The sequence below is a fragment of the Brachycentrus maculatus genome, unplaced genomic scaffold, assembly GCF_059751285.1.
Source record: "Brachycentrus maculatus isolate JH-2025_06_01 unplaced genomic scaffold, ASM5975128v1 h1tg000188l, whole genome shotgun sequence".
Classification (NCBI taxonomy): Eukaryota; Metazoa; Arthropoda; class Insecta; order Trichoptera; family Brachycentridae; genus Brachycentrus; species Brachycentrus maculatus.
In genome coordinates, this window is record NW_028280939.1 from 645,603 (window position 1) to 661,690 (window position 16,088).

Below are 16,088 nucleotides of genomic sequence, written 5' to 3' on the forward strand. Positions count from 1 at the left end.
CCCACCAAATGCAAAGCATCGTTTTTGAGCCGTGAATGTTGCGTTTTGCAATGCTGGCTTCAGCAGGGAGTGGCTGACCTGGCTGGCAGATGACTTTGGGGTTGTTGAAGAAGATCCACTTCTCATCGCTGGTGATGACGCGATGCAAAAAACCTTTTCTGTGATGCCGTTGCAAGAGTGAATCGCACATGCAATGTCGCCTTTCCATATCTCTCTCCTTCAGAGCATACGGGACCCAGTTTCCCAGCCGATGAACAAGGCCCATAGCCTTAATTTTGAGGCGGTTAAAAGTGCCCGTGGGTGTTCGAGGCAGCGGGGGACAGGAAAACAAAAAAAAACGAAAGGAATCTATTTAAATCACAGAAAAATATTAAATTTTTATAAACGGCTAGAACTAATTCAACCCCCTAATATAATTTATTTTACATGAAAGAATCAATATAATGTAAATTTTAGAGAGAAACAGAACTGATCCCAGAAGATTTTTTTTCAGTCCTGTTATTTGCCTCCGTAGTGTAATGGTCAGCACACTCGGTTGCCGTTCTGGAGGTTCCGAGTTCGATTCCTAGGGGGGGTCCAATAATATGTGATTTTTCCACTGTAATATTTATTCAATATCACCCTGGACTAGTACCTGAAGCGGAGGGCTGATCACCTTTCCTTCATGTGTTAACGATCAAGATAATATCACTGCGTTTATATGCAGCACTGCCCTATGCACCATTGGGGTGCGGATAAGGGTTTGAAGTGAAGAAGTTATTTTTATTCTCTCTAAAGGTAAGTATGATAGAATTGTAAATGGGTTCTGAAACAAGATATTTCTTCTCAAAATGCTGCGGATGGTGAGACGTTATCCAGATAGTGAACGCGATAAATGCAAGGTCAGATTTGCTATGCAAGGTAATGTATTACAACATGCATCTATAAGATAAGTAATGTAAAATGAGGAGAGAGAAAAAAAACTAAAATATAAATTAGGTTATACATTTATTCATATTATTTTTTGACATGTCATCAAAGATGAAGAAGAATATATAATAGAAGTCTGGGCATTTACGGGGCTGATGACCGTCATAGGCTGGTTTAAGTGATCACTTTACACACATGTAACATTCACCAATTCTACCCATTATTGACAACCACACTACTCAAATTCTTGGAAGTTCTATATATATGAACCAATTTAGAAACCTTGTTCTTGAATCACTAGAATTTCACTAGAGACATCTATTGGTGAGATGTAAAGAAGCTTTTCATCAAGCAGAAACTCTTATATTAGTATGTGAGGTCCGAATCCTGGATTATAATCACATACATGAGAAACGCCAGAAAATATAATTTTTATTTTTATTATTTTAGCTTATAATTTGACCAGTTAATTTATTTACAACATTTATTAATTTAATAACATTTTTATGTAAGAAAAGCACTTGTTTATTGAGCACCGACCGCTTTCACCAATTGATAGGCATCTTCTGATGAAATAACCAGCTATTTTGGTTTGGAACGCATATTTTTCTTCTGGAGCTATCTATTAATTTACACAAAAACAACTTGGTTTACTATTAGTGGTAGAAAGCATAACCAGTGCATTGAATTTCTCGGGTGTATTCCACGGCCATTCAAACACTGGTAGCCTTTTTTTTGGGTTACTATTATGTCACTGGCACTTCTCGATCACAATGACGCGTTTATCATCAGTACAAACAATAAATAACATATTGATGAAACTATTAGGTTGAGTCATAAATAACTTTTTTTTCATACATTAAATTTTCAGCAACATTAAAACTAATCAAAAATATTTATTATTTATTTAAAACCATATCCGCTCCCTATGTGGAGCTTACGGAGTCCACAAACTGTCTTCAAGCTTTTCTGTCGGCTGCCAGATCCTTTGCACTCTCCCAAGTCAGATCCACGTCTCGAAGTTCTGACGAATAGTTAGCAGTGGTCGTCCTGGACGGCGCGAACCTAATGCCTTGTAAAAGAGGCAAGCTTGATCAAGGCTCTCGGGTGGCATGCGGAGTACATGGCCAAGCCAACTGAATCGCCTTTTCTTGACAGTTGTGACCAAGATTTGCTGCGTCCTTCACCTTATCTCAAAGTCAAACCACCACACGCCTAAAATTCTTCGCAGACACCTATTTCAAAGGTAAGGTAAGGTGCCAAAATTTGCACAGTTTTGACTGAAAGAACTCAAGTACAGCCTCATTTACCACCTGTTCTGAAGTGAAGCTTTTTCCATTTGAAAAAAATTCTGCAAGGAAATGAAAAGGTTTGTTGGAGCAAGGTCGGGAAAGTATAGTGGGTGGGGCAAAAAAGACCAGCCAAGTTCAATATTTTATTCTTGAGTCACCCTTGCCGTATGTGGTCTTGCATTATCAGCAGCAGAATGACATTTTTGCGGTTAACAAGTTCAGGGTGCTTCGTCTCACGTATCCTCCGGTCACTGTTTCATTCCTATTTAACAACTCGTGAATGATCCCTTGGCGATCCCACCATACACACAACAAAATTTTCTTACCTTGAATGTTTGCTTTAGGATCTGGTAAAGAAGGTTGAACTTAATCCAGCCACTATTTTTTACGGACGATGTTTTCATAAGTGATTCTAATTGCAAAAAGAAGAATGTAATAATGCACCTGTGTTGACTAGATCAGCTAGCCAGGGGATGTTTGCAGATTGTGTGCACTTGATGATTAACTTAGCACTGCGCTCCACTAGGTCCCACCAGCTCGAGTCGGCAATTGCAGAACGGGGAAATAGGAGAAAGGGCGGAGCCATTTTACATTGTTAGAAGATCTGATCATAAAGAAATGCAAACGTCGAAAATAACCCGAGTTTCATTTCATTTGATTAAATTAGGATCATAAAAGGAAATGAGAAAAGTACACTTGTAGAAAATTTAATTTATTCGAGTAAATAGCTATACCTTAATAATTATCAATAAATGTTCAATCATAGATTATGTTCATAGTTGTTATGATAGGAAGACACCAGAAGCTCTGTCGTGTCTGCGAGGGTGGAGGTGGACAGGAGGGATGGCTAGTTCAGTCATATCACAATAAATAAGTAAAAGTAATATTGTCTGACAAAGCTGAGTAGGAAGGAAAGTAAATGGCACATTTTACAGAGAAGCACATGGCCTGCAACGGAGACACATCTATGATATCCAAGTGGGTTACAATGATAAGAAATATTTTACAAATAACGATATGAAGAATATAAACTCAGTCCCGTACCGATAACATTTCTCACATAGGATACGAAGCGAACCTTCAGCGGATCCGCCGACAACTATCAGCTACTAATTAATCTCAACATCTCGGATACCTATCCCGGATATAAAATACTTTAGGAGTAGTCCTTCGATGTCCAAGGCATCTCGCGGGAAGAATGTACATACAGCGTTACCGAGTACCTCCATACCTTAAACATGCCAATACTGTACAATGTATTTCTACAAACTAGCGCCGCAACTTCTCATTCCGCTCCATATATAATGTGCGACTTATCCCTAACAACACTATGTGACTATTTACAAAACATACATACTGAAAGGTGAGCCCGACGTCTCCACTACGAGAACACCGCTCCGTACGGGTATGGCGGGTGCCGATGCATCCGCACATTGAGCAGATTGCTTAAAGCTCCTCCAGTGTTGGATTTATTTACAAACCACAGAAAGATGTCGCCTGATCAAAATTTTATATAAAAATATAAAAGGGATCCGATTTAGACAAAAGAAAGGCGGACCCCGAGTCTAATGTATGGTCCCAAATTTATGTCTAGTGTTAAAATATTTTATACGCTCTTATTGCGTATGCTGTACAATCATATATTATTAGTTTATATTACATTCTGCGTAGGCGTTATTAGTGAGATTGTGAAGAAATGTCCCAATTCGCGACTCCCCAAATTGGCAAGGATTATCAGATTGCGTAGTTATATTACAAATTCGTAAGGAGATCTCTATTAGTGGTAGAAGGCGCTCTTCTATTACAAGTAGACCCGCTTTCTTCTCGTGTACGCTATATTTGTTCAATATACAGGAAATTATTCCACTATACTCTAGACACTCTGCGGTGTATAAATACTCGTAAGAAAATATATATCCGACTGTTTTCTTAATAATTATTCCATTTTGAATAGTTTATAATATCGTCGCAACAGAATTGCGAGCTTAAAAATACGATTACATATAAATTCCCCAATACTTTGCTCATTCGATACAAAAATATTCATTACACATAACATACAATAAGAACTGTTTCCGAAAAAAGGCTTAAAGTAGTTACATTTAATTTATAAAACTGTACAATATATTCATAGTAAAATATCTTCTCTCACACAAATGTATCCTCTCTGAAAGGCACTGCTCCACCAAGAGTTAGTACGTTTGGGAACCTTGTCACTTCATACTTCACTACTGAGGCTCTGAGATCAATTCAACGGAGAAGGAATGTCATTTGGGCTTCATCATTCCCGCATTCGGCAGAAGGATCTTCTACTACTTGTGAGGCTTACGTCTTATAAGGCAGATTACTACTATAGCGTCCATCGTTGGTGTGCAAGGAAAACGACAACATAATTGTGCGCAAACAGTTCGCACTCAAAAACTAAATTAGCTTTTAATTTAAAAAAGTGTAAACTTCATAATATTTTGGAGTTGGCGTATACTCTCAGCCGTTGATAAATTAATTTGAATTATTGATTATTTATCAAGATGTGTTATCGTTTTTCTAGCTCACCTACATGGTTTAGCTATGTAATCACAGTTATCACCGGGATTATATATTATTAGAGAATATTAATTTCTTACAACGATGCAAACTCTTAACACTTTTTAGGCTAGAAATGTTGTACAAAAAATAAATAAATGTAAACAAGCTACTACATCTTCAAATCTTCATAATTTCAGGTGGAACTGTTAAGAGATCGTTAACATTTTTTTAAACAACCTTTTAAATATACTGTGACCTCCACTTTAATGGCCTAGTTATAAGGAATGATATTTATTTAAAGCATAGCATACACAAAAAAACACTTCCTCTTGTTTATTGACAAATAAGTTCTTTTACTCCAAATCGAAAGTGTACAAAGTATTTTTATTTTTACAATTGTAAAAAATATTCCATCACTATTATTGCTTGATTACAGGTTGGCAGTCTTGGTTTGTGTGCCTGCATCACAAACTATATTTGTCAGCGATATTTTTCTTCTAAGTTGTGGTCTTTAACAGGTTAACTGTAGTCAAATGGACAACTAAGCTCAGCAAATTATTCCTGCCTGTCTGAAGCTACTCTGCTGGTTGTATTTCTTTGGAGATGGAATTGGAAATTGTGATATATCTCTTGCAATCAGCTTAGTAATTATTAAGTCTACATCAAGTCTCTCTTCTGGCATTCTTTCGGTGAAGTAAGTCTAGAGTTTTTGATATACTGCGGTAAGGCAACAGTGCAGTTGGGCAGTTTGGACATATTTGAACTTTCTCTACATGTCAAAAGAGGCCTTTTATAAGTCTTGTATGTTTTGAGAAATATCTGGAATAGTATCACAGAATGGTCCATATTTTAAATCCATTGCTATTACTAGGCCAAGGTCTTTTAGCTTCTTTACAGGTTTGAGTTGTATTGTTTTTGGCAAGGCGAAGAAGGGTACATTCTTCAGTGTTCAGCGCGATAAGCTTATTTTTAGTCTATTCACAAATGCGTTCCAGATCCTGGAGTAATAGTCCAGAGTGTAGAAGGGGGATAAAGTCTCTCAGTCCAAATATATAACAGATCTGTGAGAGTAGATCTCTTGATAACAAATCCGTGCTGATCCTTGTTTACAAGCCCCCTCAAGGTAGTATTTTATGAAAATGGGACTATATCAATTATTATTATTATTATATTTTGCTTCGTCTGTAAAAATCCCCTTAATTGTTTGACAATGGCTTTCTCCATGCACTTACAGTACTTGTGAGAGACTAAAAGGTTGATAGTTCATGTGAATCTAGTTTGCTCCTGTCTTGAATTTGGATAAAACGACTTTTCTCCATTCTGATAGCAACTCTTTGGCCTCACCCATATATTGCAAAAGTAACTTTATAGATTAACAGTAGCTGCGCACTTCTTTAGAAAAAAATCAGGACATAATAAATGCACAATGATTACCAATTATTATTAATGCATTATAATAAAATTCCATCAAGGAATTTCGATGAACATTTGCCAAATTATTGTTGATATTTTATCACATAAACATACATTATTAACCTAAAATGTTATCATCGGTTATTAACATTTTAGACTCCTTGGCTGTAATATTGAGGAAGAAGCACCGAGACAAAAACCAGCAAAGCTCATACTTTTTCAAAGGTCAATTTAAATATAATGTTAACAGATATCGCTTCCGTTATTAGTTCCTTAAGAAGGTCAGTCCGCTATAAATACAATGATCCAAAAGGACATTTAATCTTACATTATATAAATGACGTCAAAATATTCAATTGGTTAATTAATCTTAATACATATACACATATGAGAATCAGTTTGTTCAGAAATACAATGTTGTATAAATTTATTAAAAATTTAGAAAAATAGTTGTTTTTAAATCTTAATCAACTACATTAAAATATACATCCAGGTAATAAACACCAAAAATCGGTGATTTCATTTGCAGACTTAAAATAATTATTACCATATTCATTAGAAAGATCTCTTCTGCCAAATAGCGGGATTGTTAATAATCTACAGATAATAAATAGAATTTGCAGGCACTTTTCATAAATATAGAGAGAGCTTCTACACAATCAAATCCTTTTTCTCATTACACCATTATGTATTTAGCTACTATATTACCTTTTCAAAATCAAATAACCAACATTTCAATTTTACTGACTGAAAAAATATTCTGAAAATATATTATTTTTTGACATCTCATCAAAGATGAAGAAGAATATCGAAGTCTGGGCATAGACGGGGCTGACGACCGTCATAGGCTGGTTTAAGTGACCACTTTACACATGTGTAACATTCGCCAATTCTACCCACTATTGACAACCACACTATTCAAATTCTTGGAAGTTCTATATATTTGAACCAATTTAGAAACCTTGTTCTTGAATCACTAGAACTTCACTAGAGACATCTATTGGTGAGATATAATGAAGCTTTTTTATTAAGCAGAAACTCTTATACATATTAGTATGTGAGGTCCGAATCCTGGATTATAATCACACACATGAGAAACGCCAGAAAATACCATTTTCATTTTTATTATTTAAGCTTATAATAATTATCTGAAAATATAGATTCAAAATATTTTACAATATCACCAGAATCTTTATTTTTTAAAGAGAAATATTTGTGTTTTTATTATTTACAAAAATAATTCAATTTCATACTATTTATGTGAGCCTAAGCGGCTCATTTCTAAGCATAGGTATCAAATTGTGGTAGAGTGGGTTCGAACACAGACTCAAGAGCACGTGACACTAACTACGGGACCACAACCCGACACTATTGTTAAAATTATTTTATAAAGTCAGACACTTTATTGATTCGAACAGCAGTTACTTTTAACATGTCATTTTTTTTTCCTTCACTTAATTTTCTTTCTGAACATAGACTCTGAGGCTACCAGATCAGAGACAGCTATTGTTATAAGTCAATGTGACAAATGCAAACAAGAGCGCAAAGTGTAAAACAGAGATTTGATGAAGTTCTCACTCGCACATATCGCTCACTCCTTTCAAGAACGTCATAAATCAAAAATCGTAAATTTTCAGTTGTGCATGTTTTCGGAATGCCCAGAAAATATCCCAGCAAAAGAGGCATATTTTTAACTCAATATTTACCCGCTACAGGGCAGAAAGTGTTGTTTTTGCATTTTGACAAAAAGGTATTGTTTAATTATTTTTTGAAATATACTAAATATTTTTCAAATGGAGAAAGAACCTTCAGGTTTTACTTAAAAAGATCTGTTGCACAGTAAAAAGTTCAATAAGTGGCTTGATATTTATTTTTCATGCATTGAATACTATTTTTAAACTTTGAAAACGTTCTCCTGAAAAATCAAGTTTTTTGATTTATGACGTTCTTGAAAGGAGTGAGCGATATTTGAGATAAATATGAATGAGTGAGAACTCTGATGAGCCTCTTTTTTATATTTCTATAGCTTGAGTTTGCAATTTACGATATTAGGTTATTATCTAAAGGTAAATAAAAAGAGATAAAAGATCAATAAAATAAGTTTTGATTTCCTGCATCTGCGTGTAGAAGTACGAGGCTGTTCGGTCAAGTGACTCAAAATAGAATATAGTAGCTATCACAAAAGGCATAAAGTTCACTGCGGGAGCTTTGCGCATCAATTACAACACTAGACATCTAATATAGTTATATAATGATAATGTCTTTGTGTTTGGTTAAATACTTTATCAGTCTAATTCTCAAAGTGTGGATATTTGGAACAAGGTCGGTCAGTTACTGTGTCTAGAGTTCACTCCGCAGGTGATGCCAGCCTTATTCTGGCAGCTGGAGGATGGAGGATGGAGGCTGGCGGCTGGCGGCTTGGCCACATTGCACTTAGTGTTTGGACAAATTTAATGGCAAATCTAAAAAATAAAGAAATATTAGTATAACAATCAATTATAGCAACTTTGAATATAATATAATATGAACGAGTAGGAAGATAGGTAGGTAGGTACCTGAAGAAGTGTCCTCCTTGGGAGTGTGTTCGAGCAGCGGGTGCGGGAGCAGCGCCCACTGCGCGGGGGTGGCGTAGGTGGCGGGGTAGTGCGACCAGAGCGGCGGCACGCGCGCGGGGTAGCCCAGGTAGGGGCCCGGCAGGTAGGGCCCTGCGTAGCCCGCCAGCCCGTAGCCCTCGCCGTAGTAGTAGTCGGGCGGGTAGGGCGCGCGCGCGGGCGGCGAGCAGCGCGCCCAGCGCCGGTAGTGCTCGGGGCTCGGGCTCGGGTCGGGCGAGTGCGCGCTGGCCGGCGAGTAGGCGGCCAGGCGCGGCGAGGGCGCGCCGCCCGGCGAGCGCTGCGCGGGCGCCGGCCGCCGCCCGCTCTCCGCGCCCTCCTCCGGCATGCTGAGCAGCGAGTGGATGCTGTAACTGCTCACGGGCTTGGAGGCCGGCGGTGCGCGCGCGCTTCCGTTGTACAGCCGAGCGGGGTCAGGCGCGCACGACGGCCCTGGCAGGGGGGGCTGCGCAGGCGGGGTGTGCCGCGCGCGACTCTTCTTGTTGGCCGGATCTTCCAAACTGACGCGCTCCATTTCGCGCAATATTCTTTTTCTAGGAGATACATTTAAATGATCTTGCTTGGAATTCAGAGCGGTGATTTTGGCATTCATCGGAGTGAACTGAGGCGGGAGTTTTTCTTTGAGGGAATCTATAATCTTACTCATCGCCCGCCGCTCCGCACGCTTTCTCGTCTTTTTGTATACCCTCAGAGGAGCAGGGTCCGGTGCGGCGTCGCCTTTGTTCCGCAGGAACTTAAATTTACCCTGCGCAGTGGGCTTGTCCGCGGGGGGCCTCTCCCCGTTGGGGGGCGCAGAGGGCGTAGCGGGGGCGGACGGCACTGTCGCGGGGTCGAGCGGGCGCCGGCGCTTGCGTCTCGCGGCGGGACAGCGCAGCAGGCGGGCGGGCAGGCAGGAGGGCCGCACATACAACAGGCATAGCTCGCGAGACAGTCCCCGCCGTGGACTCGCCTGCTTCCAGCAGTGGTCGCGCTGCCACGGAGACGACTGCACCGAACTGTTGTCATCTGACACTGTTAACCGACAAAATATTATTAAATGCAATTAATTTTTAAATCAATACTCATACACATAAATTGGATCGCCCATCATTTAATGATATAAAACAAGATTGCTCTGTGAAACTACTAGTGAATATCAAAGCAACGAAATCGTAAGAAATTTCAGGAAATCACAATACTGGGTGGAATTCCAGGAAATACTAATACTAGGTCCAATTTCAGGGAGCATCAATACTAAATAAAATGTCAGGGAATACTAATACTGGGTGCAATTTCAGGAGATACCAATACTGGGTGCAATTTCAGTGAATACCAATACTGGGTTCAATTCCAAGGAATACCAATACTGGGTGCAATTTCAAAGAATATCAATACTGGGTCCAATTTCAGAAATACCAATACTGGGTGCAATATCAGGGAATAGCAATACTGGGTTGAATCTCAATATTACTGCGCAATACTGAAATAGCATAAAGCGCGGTCTGATTGTATTTTTTTAATGTAAAAGCTCTCTAGGCGTATATATATATATATATATATATATATTAAAATAAAAAGTTTTTGTTAATAAGAAAAATAAATAAAAAGTATGGAAAAATTAAGAGTCAAGATTGATTTTGAGGATAATTGATTATTAACATGAGAGAATGAAAATTGCTTGTGTATAATTATATCTAGAAAATATAAATATAATATGATCAAAGGTAAAATATAAAAACCATACCAGAAAATCACACATATCCGAAACATACAAGTGTAAAATTATTTTCAATTAATGTTTTACTTAGTAAATACCACTTTTTCTTAAAATCTACTTAAAATAAAAATACTTTTTCTTAAAATCCGAAACAATAAATAAAAATCTACTGTGACACGTGTTTCGAAGCATTCCGCATCATTTTCAAACACCATACATGATACGGAATGCATCGAAACACGTGTCACAGTGGATTTTAAGATATAGTGGTATTTACTGAGTAAGACATTATTTTAAAATGGATACATTTTACAAAAAAGTGACTGCCGAATCAATTAATGAAATTGTAAAATTATTATAATATAAAAAATGTTTTTATATTTGCATCTACAGGGTCATTCATTTTTCGGTTTCGAAAGAAAAGCTAAATAAAACACACAGCGATACATTTTTTATGAAAATTTTATTTCATTATAAAGTTTGGAGTTCCATTTAGTGTGAAAAACAATATCATTTAAATGGCACCTCGAAAAGATTTGATGCATGCGATTCTTTTGAGGTCATTTTTAACCACTTTTTCGCACATTTCGGGGGGTTTCTCGGCCATAACTTGAGTAATGTTGGTTTTAAATGCGTCTAGAGCTCGGAGATTATTCTCATAAACATGGCCCTTTGCATAGCCTCACAGAAAAAATTCTAACGGAGTCAAATCGCATGATCTTGGTGGCCAATTGACGTCGCCAAAATGTGAAATTAGGCGACCATTAAACTTTTCACGCAATAAAGCCATAATTGGTCGTGTTGTGTAGCTTGTTGCTCCATTTTGTTGGAACCACATATCGTCCAAGTCATGATCTTCAATCACCAACCAAAAAAATCGGTTATCATTCGACCATATCGCTCAGAATTGACTGTAACCGTCTGCCCATTGGCATTTTTGAAAAAATATGGGCCAATGACACCTTTCGACCATAGAGCACACCAAACTTCAGTAACGACATAACGACAACCTTACAACATTAGTAACCCTGCCACTCTCTTAAAAAATCTTCACAGTTTTACCGATTATTTGCGTAGTTGGTCGATTATGATGACCATAATCAGCGCGTATAATGCGCAAAGAGTGGCTACGTTTAAATCACCACTTTTATAGTAAGTTTTAATAATTTCAACTCGTTGTTTATTTGTTGAACGATGCATTATCGTAAATGGCAAACATTAAACTAATATTATGACACTTCAGATGATAGTTGGGTTTGACAGGCGTCAAATGCCAGCGTTTTCATCTTGAAATCACGAAATGAATAACCCTGAACTATCATTTGTATGCTGTACCCAGATATATCGTAGTCGTACAGGAGAAAGTGACTATCTACCAAAACGTAAAATGTTCAGGAGGGCCATTTATTAGGGGGTTGAATTAATTCTCGCCGTTTTTTGTAGTATTTTAAATTGAAAATATTTTTTTTTTTAAAGTAAAGTTTTATTCAAAATATTGCCCTTCTTTTTCAATTACTTTTGCCCATCTTTCAGGTAAAATCCTAATGCTTCTGTAAAAAAAAACCTTTTCTTTTGAAGCAATCCAATTTGTTACCCATAATTGAACTTCATGGTAACTACGGAAGAGTTCGCCAGATAGACCATGCTGCATAGACCGAAAAAGATGGTAATCTGATATGGCGATGACAGGGGAGTAGGGCGGGTGGGGTAAAACTTCCCAACCAAAAGAATTACGCTGGTCTTTAACCACTTTAGCCACATGGGGCCTTGCGTTGGCGTGCTGAATAAGAATCGATTCTTGTCTGCCTGCATATTCTGGTCGTTTTTCTTCAATTGCTGCCTTTAACTTGATTAGTTGTTTCTTGTAGCGCTCTGCTGTAACTGTTTCACCTGCTTTGAGAAGCTCAAAGAAAATGACACCTTGTTGATCCCACCAAATGCAGAGCATTGCTTTTGACCCATGAATATTGCGTTTTGGTGTGCTTGCGTTGGCAGGAAGACTCTGGCCTGGTAGGCAAATCACTTTGCGCCTCTTGGGATTGTCAAAGAAGATCCACTTCTCATCACTAGTGATGACACGGCGCAAGAAGCCTTTTTTGTGCTGGCGGTCCAAAAGCGTTTGACACATGCATAGTCGTCTTTCCATATCTCGCTCTTTAAGAGCATAAGGAACCCAGTTTCCTTGTTTGTGAACAAGGCCAATAGCCTTAATTCTCTTTGAAATTGTTGACTCGTCTACAGACAAAGATGCAGCAAGCTGGGCCAACGTTTGGCAAGGATCTTCCTCTACCAATTCCATCAATTTAATGTCGTCAAACTTTTTTGGCTGGCCAGTTCGTGGCTTGTCGTCTGTAGAAAAATTACCGTTTGAAAATGCTTGAAACCACTCCTGACATGTTCTAGCAGACAAGGCGTGTTCCCCATAAGCCTCCACAAGCATTAGATGAGCAGCAGCAGCAGTTTTCTTGAGGTGGAAACAGAAAAGCAAGGGTTCCCGCAAGTTTTGTTTTGATGGTACCAAGTTTGACATGTTGCAAGTCGAAAATCTCGCCGTTTTGAAGGATTTGAGCGGTTGAAAGTGCCACGTGGAGCTTGCGCAGAACGGGTAACAATAAAACAAAAAAAACAGCAGTAAAAAATATTAAGATTACAATTATTTCTTAATTTTTTTAGAACGGCGAGAATTAATTCAACCCCCTATTAAGTCACTATTGCTTGGCAAGAAAATAAACACCAATGTAGTTAGTCATTTTTAACTAGTCAATACATTATACTTCCAAGTTTAAAATCCTTTGGGATTTTTTCAGGGCAATATTAAGCTAGTAAGATATCACATAGTCAATGATCACGTTTTTGTAAAACAATGCACTTGGTCACTTTCTCCTGTATGACTACGATATATCGGACTCTTTCTTCTTTTTATCTGTACCGAATAATGCATAGAACACAGTAAGTATTGTGTTGATGCAGTTTTCACTAAGAATTAATTAGTAATAAGAAGTAATTATCAGTCTCACAATTCAAGTACCAATCCAATGAATGAATAATATTGAATATTAATAATTACGGTCAAACTCGGTTATTACCAGCATGGATATAGCGAAATCTCGGATATAACGAGGAAACATTTGTTGACATTTTAGTTTGTGATTTTCTTCATACATTTATTCACGGCTGTAATGAGCTACCTCTCGGGTATATCAAGCAAAAATATTGTAAAAAATTTCTTAAAACTGTTAATGTGTTGATTTTTTAAAAACACAATTTTCAACCCTAAGCAATAAAATAATAATAAATTGCGACCTGGCAGATAACTACAAGGATGCTGCCAGATCGGATTACGTTTTTGACAATAGTTAGGATACTAAGTACCTAATTAGTGTTTTTGGCGACAACATTGAAAAAGTATCCGCACATATGGTTGAAATTGCTTGTAAAACTTCCAAGGTTTGAAGTTACTAGATATTTATCGGCCCCAGCGGCTCAGCACTTCATTATTATAAACAACTTATTTTTTAGTTTATAGATGTCATACTTGTTTCGGGAATTTTTACGATAGTTTCCATATTTAGTATGTTCTACACTTACTATGGACAATGCATGGTAAACGTTACAAGGTGGGGAATGTCAGATCAATTCAAGAGCAGGTCAGTTAATAACAAACCCTCGAATTATAAACATGTCTTCTAATAAGGGAAAGTATCTCTCAAATACTGAAAAAGTGAAAATTATTTGTGAAATAGAATGTGGCGCGAAAAATGTTGAGGTGTGAAAAAAGTTTTCATCATCCACAGTGTCAACATTGTATTTTTATCTGCATTTGAAAAGAACATCACGAGCCTGAAAAAAACTGTGATCGTACAATTTTCATGAAACTTTGGTACAATGGTTTGTACCCAAAGAAGCGCAGGATTTTCCAGATTTTATAGGAAAAGTGGATTGACATAAAAATATGATACGTGGTAATGTATGGATTGTGTGAATTTTGTTTGAATTGCGACTTATTGTGTTATGTGATCGTTCCAGATACTTCATATCTTCATGCGATGGGTATGTTTTAAAAAAAAATACATATCGTCGGATATAACGAGTATCGGTTATAATGAGCAAATTCAGTCAATCCCATCTTCCTCATTATAACCGAGTTCAACCATATATTGAACTAAACCTTAGATCTCATATGTAGTAACTGAGTATTGTTGCAAATTAGTCTATATGGTTTCAATGATTTGGGGGCCATATGGTGGAGAAATTTAAAAATTCAGTAAATGAGAGTACCTATAGCTCTTCCTCCCAACCTACAATAGCTTACAGACTAAAAGGAAATTGTATTTGATAATGCCTTTTTTGTTGTTGATTGCTCATTTCTGCACAGAATGATCAATAATCCTTAAATTACGTATTGATTTACATGTTTCTGAAAAGTATCTAACACCGCATCAGCATAGATTGTTCTTCCTTCTAATATATAGGACCAACCTGCTAATGATTATGCCTGTAAGAAGAGCTACCTCTATGCCCAACAATATCGCTTTCCACATTATCTATTCCATGTCCAAAGGGGTTATCGGAACCGGGGTTTCTATGTTTCCTTTTTACCGCAATAATTGCATTTGTTTACTACCAAGTTTGACTGTGTGGTTGGACACGGAGACGGGGGCACGGAGAGAGAGCGAGAGCTTACCGCTGAGGGACGTGGCCCTCTCCTGGCGGGCAGACAGGGTGGAGTGCGTGGAGGGGGTGGAGGGCGTGGCGGGGGCGGGCGGGGGCCCCGAGGGGGTGGGGGGCCAGAAGGTCTTGCGCGGCACGGACACCCATCCCACGCGCTCGCCCTCGCGGGACTGCTCCAGCTCCAGGAGCAGCTTGCCATCTGCAACACGGACACATCGTTAGGGCGCGCGCCGACACGGCGCGCGAGCTTATCAGAGCGGAACTACTTTCTACTCGTCGCAGCACCAGCGCGAGTGAGAGTAACGCGCGGCGGAGAAAGGCGGGAAGAGAGTTACCTTTGAAGAACTTGAGCCTTCCGCCCGCGGAGGCCGCGGAGCCCGGTGGTGCGGAACTGTGTACGGAATTACTCTCCGAAACTCCCTTGCTACTGCTGTTGCCATTCATGCCATGTCTTCTGTCCACTTCCTCTGTCATTTTTGTACATGTTGTCAGAGTTGTGTTGTTTCTTTCCTGTATATGCATTTCATCTCTGACAAACCTGGGTCCGTCAGCATGTTGCGCTTTTAAAACTGTCACAATTTTTCATTTTGGGGTCGCCGTTTCGAAACTGTTATGCTTTGACGAACGGCCGAAACTCGCGATATAAACTCGTACAAAACTTGAGAAATTTCATTCTACGTTTACCACCTGCGAAAAACAGCTAGACTTTACGCGGAATCGAGCATATTTGGAGTATTCTTCGGAACTGATCTGGATAATATATAAATTTAGCGATCAAATGTCTTCTATTCTACACATTTTATCCCACCCACAACACCGACGATTGAGAAATTCCGACGCCGGATCCTTCGATACAAATCGCAAATCGTACCCACGACACAACTCGACATTTACTTGTTCGTTTTCCACTAGTTCATTCACACCCAGCATCCATTTTGGTTCGTTCAAATGGGTTCGTTCTTTTTTCGAGTT

General features: G+C 38.5%; 1 protein-coding gene across 1 annotated transcript; it reads right to left on the bottom strand.

The window, feature by feature from the left end:
* Nucleotides 1-6,353: 6,353 nt before the first annotated feature.
* Nucleotides 6,354-16,068, bottom strand: H (transcriptional corepressor hairless). The gene is made up of 4 exons (XM_088262779.1): nucleotides 15,452-16,068; nucleotides 15,130-15,315; nucleotides 8,696-9,760; nucleotides 6,354-8,602 (listed from the first exon to the last, which is right to left on the bottom strand). Exons 1-4 carry the CDS (start codon nucleotides 15,636-15,638, stop codon nucleotides 8,574-8,576), a joined length of 1,467 nt encoding a protein of 488 aa, XP_088118905.1. The 5' UTR covers nucleotides 15,639-16,068; the 3' UTR covers nucleotides 6,354-8,573.
* Nucleotides 16,069-16,088: the final 20 nt, after the last annotated feature.

Coding starts and splice junctions, on each gene's coding strand:
- H (XM_088262779.1), bottom strand. CDS start 15,638: ATGCATATACAGGAAAGAAACAACACAACTCTGACAACATGTACAAAA. Junction 9,761..15,129: donor GAGGGCCACGTCCCTCAGCG/GTAAGCTCTCGC, acceptor GTCGGTTAACAG/TGTCAGATGACAACAGTTCG. Junction 8,603..8,695: donor CAAGGAGGACACTTCTTCAG/GTACCTACCTAC, acceptor TTTATTTTTTAG/ATTTGCCATTAAATTTGTCC.